Source organism: Dioscorea cayenensis, unplaced genomic scaffold (assembly GCF_009730915.1).
Source record: "Dioscorea cayenensis subsp. rotundata cultivar TDr96_F1 unplaced genomic scaffold, TDr96_F1_v2_PseudoChromosome.rev07_lg8_w22 25.fasta BLBR01001757.1, whole genome shotgun sequence".
In the NCBI taxonomy this organism is placed as follows: Eukaryota; Viridiplantae; Streptophyta; class Magnoliopsida; order Dioscoreales; family Dioscoreaceae; genus Dioscorea; species Dioscorea cayenensis.
In genome coordinates, this window is record NW_024088148.1 from 56,845 (window position 1) to 64,989 (window position 8,145).

Here is an 8,145-nt window from a genome sequence, read left to right on the forward strand (position 1 = left end):
ACATTTGTTGTGTATATTTTATTGGTTTCTGTGTATATTATAGAATTCTTGTGTACAATATCGAATCCTAATGTAACGATGTTTTGTGTTTACTTACCAGTTCTCGGTGCTTGTACCAGCTAACAACGAGGAGAATATGTTAGTTGGTAATATTAAGCATGATCAGAAGCAAACCTCTGGTAGATCATCACCATCGGGCTACTATACAAGGCAATCCCGACAACAAACAAGGGGCCCGGCCGTTAGGAAAAAGCCAAGCGTTGAGCTAACCAAGAAGCGACGCCAGAATCAATCCCCTCCAACCACCCTTAAAGAAATTGGCTGTCGACAGTCATCGGTAAAAATGCCGGAGGAGGTTCCGCAAGGTGCCGATGACATGCGGCGTTTATTGCAACAAGTATTATCAGAGTTCCGTGACCTGCAAGCTCGTATAGACGAGCGTGAACACAAAGATTCAAAGCGGAAAAGGTCCGAGTCACTGTCATGGCCCAGGGATTCAGTACCCCCTATGAAGGCACCGGATATCAGTCATCCCCATTCGTCAGGACCTTCCCCTACTCCTAGCTTTAGGTTTAAAAGGGTGGCACGTCATTGGAAAAAGAAGCGTACAGCCAGTGCGAAAATTCCTACATAGCAGGATGAAGAAGCTTCCGAGGATGTTCACATTCCACCAACCGGTACTCAAGAAAAAGAGGCAGAAGCTGCATCACATATCCCCGGTGATGAAATTCCAGCTCCTGAAGCCGGAATAGATGATAATCTGACTCATGCCCCGCCTGCTCAGGCTACCACGGGTGAAATTCCGTCTGACATCCTACCTCCTGAAGCCCCAGTGGCCACCTAGATCCCAGTAAAGGCTGAAGATGCTCCACCCAAATGTGTTACACGACGGATGGCTGCCCAAGATGCACATCAAAGCATTCCACCTCCGAAAAGAGTTCCACCAAAATATACCCCAGTGAAGAAGACACCTCCAAAGCAGGTTCAGCCAAAGAGAGCCCCACCACCCAAAAAAGCCCAACCAAAGAGAGTTACAAGGAATAGGGTCCCAGCACAGAAGGACAAACCGGCTGAAAAGGTTTCCATCGTGAGTGACGACTCCGAAGATAATGAGGAGGCAACAGCATTACGCGCTGTAGGCGCATTACTTCAGTCCTTGAACAGTTTGAGAAAGGAAAAACCGAGAGAAGTGCCGCTTATGACATTGGTCAAATACAAGCCTCGAGCAGAAGCGCATGTGTACTTTGAGGAGCAAAAGAAGGCTCAGACTGAGTTCCTACCACAGAAGAATACCTATCCGGGATTTGGAAAGCTTAAGCAATTCGAAAAAGCATCCCTCACCATCTTCCTCAACACACACGTCGACGGGTACTTTTCTTCTATGTATATATATATATGTGTGCATGTTTCAATTGCATATTAGACTGTGTATGGATATTACTTTCTAGTGTATATAATTTACTTTATTGTATATAGATATTTCTTTCCTGTGTAAAGATATGTATTTCCTGTGTATATATATTACTTTCATGGGTGCATATTTAGTTTTGTGTGTACTTACATATGACTTTGTGCTTTTTTTATCTAGCTCCTTCATATGGAGGGATGATAAAGACTACGGGTATACCACCCGTGGCCATCTGTTTGTCCTCCTCGATGGGAAGGAAAATGTCAACTATGATGTATTGGATGCCTTGATACTCATGTTCCATGTGGAATTGCTAACAAATCCATTGACATTCAAGAAACATGGAGTTGTGACACGGCCCCTAGCTCTTGCTATGCAGAAATTGCAATTTGTAGCGGAACAGACAGTGTACATGATGGAAGATGTCGTATACAGGTACAAGGAAGCTGACCTTATACTTATGCCAATCTTGCTTCATGGACATTACCATCTGCTCGTTTTGGACAATGAGAAGAAGAAGTACATGCACTACTCGTCCCTCACGTTAGACATTCACGATTCTGACGCCTCGATATGGTACGTATGAAAAACATATTCTGGAACAACTTTACGCTTTCATACGCTTTTCTATTTAGTGACTAACAAGTTCCATTAAACTGTTCAGCGGGATTTCTTTGAACTATGCATCGAGGTCAACACATCCAGTAATCCATTTCGACACTTCCCACTAGAGCATGTCCGTGACTGTCCCCAGCAGGCACCCGACACCGTTGATTGTCCGGTGTTTTGCATGCGATATATAGAACAGCTTCTAAACGGGGAAGAATTGTCTATTTCATAGTCGGACGTTCAAGTCCTCCGTCTCCGTTATGTCGCCCGTATACTACTAGACGCAATGAAGAGAAGAATAATACCAAGCACTAGTATGAAGACTGACGCCGAAGGTCAGAAGGAGGCCACGGGTGAGAAGGAGGACAGCCAAGGTGAGAAGGAAATGGAATGTGAGAAGGAGTCCGCAGGGGAGAAGGACGGCCAGGTGACAAAGAAATAGAGGGTGAGAAGGAGGCCACCGGGGAGGACACCGAAGGTGAGAAGCACACAGAAGATGAAAAGGCCACCGATGGTGAAAAAGACGAGAATGAATCAACTACTGAAGATGCTCCCCCCCATGAAGTGAGGCAGGAAAAGGAGAACCAGGAGAATGGCTAGACATTGAACACCGACACTGCCGTCGACCTAAACAATTATCCAGCTGTAACTGCGCAGGAATCTGACAATGCTGTGGCTGATGATGTTGACAAAATTATATAAGGTACTGGAAACAAACATGAATAGTTATGATATTACATGTTAATTCTTGCGTTTGTAATGACTATGCTTGTTTGTAATTGGAAATTTCGTTATGTAATTACATTTCATACATACGAAATAGCCATAAATTATGGATGTAATACAACGAAAAATATATTCCATACATAGTAGTGCCAAAGTATACATAAACAAATTCATTTCATACACAACAAAATTTAAATATACACAGATTGAGGTTTACACACAAACAAAAGAAATAAAACAGGTAAAGCGAAAAAAATTAAAAAGGTCCTACTAACGAACATGCGAAAGAAAAATTAGATATTATACGCTACCGTTAGCTTTAGCATGGTCAATCCGCAATGACTTCATTACATGATCGCCGATAATGACCACTTTCGTGGCACCGGCTATAGTGTAATTCATGGACATCAAAGGCTTGTGACTCTATTCTCTTCCTCCTTGGACGACTTAGCCGTTTCTTTGATATTGGTGGCCTAAGTCGTAGTTGATGGTTGTCGTCAGATGGTTTGTCATTGTCAGGAACAGGGGATATTGGATTCGCATACGCCCGATGATACCATTCCACTGTGAAGTAATCATCGACATAAGAATAGACATTCGTGTCTATTTGCATAATCGCGACACAGGCATGCTTGCATGGTAGGCCATGTACTTCCCACCTCCTACATGAACACTGACGAGACTGGAGGTTAGCTGCATTGTTTTTATTGTCAATGACTTCGTATGTCTCTTCGGTAGGCCGCCCTACTATGAGGAAACGACTATCATCAACCATTTGATCAACCTTTTTCCGTATTTCAGGATATAGGTGTGTATCCCACCTGTTGGATTGTTCTCGTCTTTCGGCTAACATATTCATAAGTTTAAACCTGAAAAAAGACAGTCAGTTACACAGGTAATCAATATGTATAAACACGGTGAAGTAATATTTATACATATAAACATAAATGTATACACAGTTCATATAAAACTATACGCAGGAATCCTTTATTACACACAGAAACACTTATATATTACATCAAACACATAACCATACACAGTAAGCAACTAACCTGATAGAATCAACCATGCTTGTTGTTGGTAGATGCCATGCCTCTTTAATCCAAGCATTGAAGGATTCTGCCATATTGGAATACATCTCGCACCATCGCAATCCTTTAAATAAAAAGTTCGACCAATGATTAACGTCGGACTTATTCATCAACCAAGAGTGTGCGTCGGGCGATAGACATGTAAGTTCACGAACTGCATCATCGAACTCTTTCGAAGTGTATGCGTACGCAATTTTCATGATTACTGCCCAGCATTGCATTCGCAAAGATTTACCGAGGCTAGAGTAGGTCTTCATGAAGTTCGCCTCCAAATGATGTAGGCAATAACCATGTGGTGATAAGGGGAAGACTTGAGCGACGGCATTGACCAGGCCTTTCGATCGATCTGATATGAATGTAATAGATTTTATCGTAGGTATCTTCATCGTACAAGGCCTCCCCAAGAGTAGTGAGAAACCAAGTGCAGTACTCATCAATTTCGTTGTCGACGATAGCAAATGCTACATGGAATAGGCCATCATTGCCATCTTTCATTGTTGCCCCTAGCAGAATCCCACCATACTTGGCCAGCAAATGGGTTCCATCAATAAAAAGTAATGACCTGCACCCATGCTTGAAACCCAATAAACAAGCCCCGAATGAAAAAAAGCATTCTTAAACCGCTCACCGTCTTTGTCAATGGTAACAACGCTACCGGGATTTGTCTCGGATACTTTATCTGCATACCATAGCTACTAACCTCACTACCATAAATCACCGACCTCGCAACCTCCTTCCCCATCCAAGCACGCTTGTATGGAAGATGAATCACCGTGGTCACGCAATATGTCTTTCTCTATGTCAACAACTCTATATAATGGTGTTTCTTTTAATTTATGTATGACATGTTCACAAATCCACTTCTTGCTTGCTTTTGGATGTGCTGTAGTACCAATTCCTCCACCACAAATATGAGTTGCTTGCATTGTCTTCAGCCGGAACGTGTCATGAATTCCCTCTTTAGAAGCATGCACTCGCCATTGGCATTCCTTAGCAGCGCACCTTACAGTCACCCAAAGTTTGTCATTTTTTATAAATATAAAGTCAAAATTTTTCCTTATAGCATAGCTTCGCAGGCAATCTTTAAAGTGCTCTTCGCTGTCAAACCATTGGCCTACTTGTAAATTGGAACCATCATGTGTATCAGTAAACCCGGCAATACTGAGCGCCCCAGAAGAATTATGTTGGGACAGAAAACTATTGCCACTGTGGTCGACGTTGTCTAACAATGACCCTCTGCGTTAAAATAATACACAGGAAACAGATATTATACATAGGAAACAGATATTATATCAGGAAACAAATATTATACACGGGAAATTGTTTTTCATACAACACCATATAGTAATACACATGAAATATTTGTCATTTACAATACCATCATATAGAACAATGGAATACAAAAAAATAAGTAACCAACGAGATCAGTGGTTATAGTATTACGATGGGATCAAGAAGGCTTGGTTTCCATCTGTAGAGACACTCACATCCTCGATGATGATGTCTACGACAAATTTGTTGAAACTATGATATATATTACACATGCGTTCAAAATCAGCGGCAGTCTCAATTAGGTCAAAAGCAACTCGACGATCGGCCAGCGTCTACAAACTCGACTCTCACTTGAGAAACATCTATGGCCCAAAGATGCATCATATCTCACCCACTGATCGGGACTCCTCATGAACTTAAAATCGTGGAATTGAAGCACACGTCCTTCACCTTTGTATCGCGACCCACGTCGAGAAAAATGTTTCCATTTTTAATGACGCCTACATGAAATTGCAAAAAGCTTGTAAGAATCTACATACACAAAAAAATGACAAAAAATGAAGAAGCTTGCTAAATTACAAACGCAAGCACATGGAAAATAACACGCAAGAGCATGGAAAATAACACGAAGAAGAAGAAGAAGAAGAAGAAGAAGAAGAAGAAGAACACCAACAAAAACAACAAGACAAGAAGAAGGTTAACAAGATGAAGAAGAAGTAGGTTAAGAAGATGAACAAGATGAAGACAAGATGAACAAGATGAAGAAAACGAAGAGAAGAACATGAACAAGATGATGAAGAAGAACAACAACAACAACTTGCGTGTAAATATCTTCACTTCAACCTAACTAAACAAGATGGAAGACGAAATTGAAGCTTCGGCAAACAAACCGAGATAAACAAGGAGAAGTTTAAAAACAATGGCAACAAGAAGGAGTGAAATATCACCTCTTTTCTGACAAAGAAGCCATTGGAAGATATGACCATACTTTACATTAAATGTTATGTGACTTGGAGTGAAATTTTTTTGTTTTTTTTTTCCTTCTCACATGGGTACATGGGCAGTTCAGTCATTTTACCTCAAGTTAACAGACAGAAGTAACGGCAAGGGCTAAAGCGAGCTTGCTCTAAAAAGAGGGATTTAGGGGAAAATGAAATTGTCAAAGGGACTGTAGAAATTTGAAACTTTTCAGGAACTCTTTAGATAATTTTTCCTAAAATTAAAGACCACAGCTTTTAAGAAAAAGGGTCCCCAATTTTAGATACTTAATTGGATACTTTCAATTGTACAGGTTTTGTGGAATCTTTATTAATCTTTTACAAAATTATTTTTATTCAAAAAAATAAAAAAAGACAATCTTTATTGTATTTTTATTACGCAATCTCATACATAATGTACAATCTGCACATTTATGTAAATATAAAGTAAATACACAATATTTTTAAAAAAAGTCATATTTATATGCTGGGTATTCAATAAATAAATTATAAAAAGGAATTTAAAACATAAAAAAATATAAAAAATTTCTTTGATTTTGATTTGCAATGTTCCTTCTAAATAACCATTTATATCTCTTTGTATGGCATGCACATAATGGGTTTTATGAATACTCAATAATGAACATGTCAATGATAGCGTAGAAAGCAATTTTAAATTCAAACCCATTAAAATTTTTAAATCCAAGTAAATTTATAATCTTTATCTAAATTTCTAACTCTTTTGTTGTTGTTCTTTTTTAGAGAAAGTACGGACAAAGCACAACTAAAATTCTAACACTCAATTTTTTAAATAAAAACATGAATTACCAACCACCTTATTGTAGAAATATTAAATCCCTTTCCTATTCATCTAATACCAAATATGTTAAACATTTAAAATAAATAAATCAATTACACACCGTCATCAAAAACTTAATATACTATTTTGAATAATCCTCATCTTAGTAAATTTTTTTCTTCAAAAATAAAAAAAATAAAATTTGGAGATTTTTTTTTATTTTAGAAAGTTAAGGGTAAAAATTTTCAAGTAGTAGTAATAAAAAAAATGAAAAATTTTAAAGTATGATAATAAAATACTAAGGGTAAAGATTTTGAAATACTAAGAGCAATTAAGTTATTATCCAAATTATATGTATCTATATATTCACATGTAAATGTATAAATATATAAATATATATACACACATGTTTAGGTTTTGGGTATCTAATGGCCAAATTCCTGCCTGATCCCAATTCCTTCAAAGATTGTTTTAAACATGTTCTATTAGGATTTATGTAAACCGGGTAACCACCAAACCTATGAAATTGTCATTCTTATTTATTAATTATCAATTCTCCACTTTTGTTATATTTTTTAATATAAACTAATATAAACTAATATAAAATAAAAGATAATTTTATTTATATGAAAGTTTGTTAGTATTACTTGCATGATATTGATAAAGTTCCCCATAATGGTTTATTTGAAACTAATATGTGAATCTTTATCATTTAAGAGCATTTCAGACTTTCATCTCCTACATGTGTCATACATAACTTGGCAAATCAAACTTGTAACTAAATCATCCAATGTTATTTTTTTTATAGAGATTTTTCTTAGGAAGTGTCTTTTTTTTGGCTTTTGGGATGGAGTATATTAGAACCATTACATTAGAGATTTTTGCATATGCCCACTTGGAATCTTCTATGTTTGGCTATTTTTTTAAAAAAATATTACATATTTTTAAATACCAAAATACGCATTTACACGAATAATTACCGAAATGCGCACATACTATCCATGTTATTTTTTAATTGAAAATAGGTTAAAGTTGGCACAAAAATGGTAAATTTTTAACAGATTTATTTTTTTTAATTTTAAAATTAGTTTTTTTTAAATATTAAATTTACACTTAAGTCCTTATAAATTTTTTAATTCAAATTCTTTCCTATAACCCAAAATTAAATTTTAATCGTTAAAATCTACAACTATCAGATGTTATGATAGTCAAATTTACAATGGTAAAACATTGTAATTTCAAAATTCGCACTTGTCAATAATT

General features: G+C 37.2%; 1 protein-coding gene across 1 annotated transcript; it reads right to left on the reverse strand.

The window, feature by feature from the left end:
* Window positions 1-2,652: 2,652 nt before the first annotated feature.
* LOC120256962 lies at window positions 2,653-4,034 on the reverse strand. The gene is made up of 3 exons (XM_039264617.1): window positions 3,796-4,034; window positions 3,095-3,612; window positions 2,653-2,723 (listed from the first exon to the last, which is right to left on the reverse strand). The coding sequence occupies exons 1-3, from the start codon at window positions 4,032-4,034 to the stop codon at window positions 2,653-2,655; spliced, it is 828 nt and encodes a 275-aa protein (XP_039120551.1).
* Window positions 4,035-8,145: the final 4,111 nt, after the last annotated feature.

Coding starts and splice junctions, on each gene's coding strand:
- LOC120256962 (XM_039264617.1), bottom strand. CDS start 4,034: ATGAAAATTGCGTACGCATACACTTCGAAAGAGTTCGATGATGCAGTT. Junction 3,613..3,795: donor AGCATGGTTGATTCTATCAG/GTTAGTTGCTTA, acceptor GTCTTTTTTCAG/GTTTAAACTTATGAATATGT. Junction 2,724..3,094: donor TGGTCATTATCGGCGATCAT/GTAATGAAGTCA, acceptor GTTTGTTTCCAG/TACCTTATATAATTTTGTCA.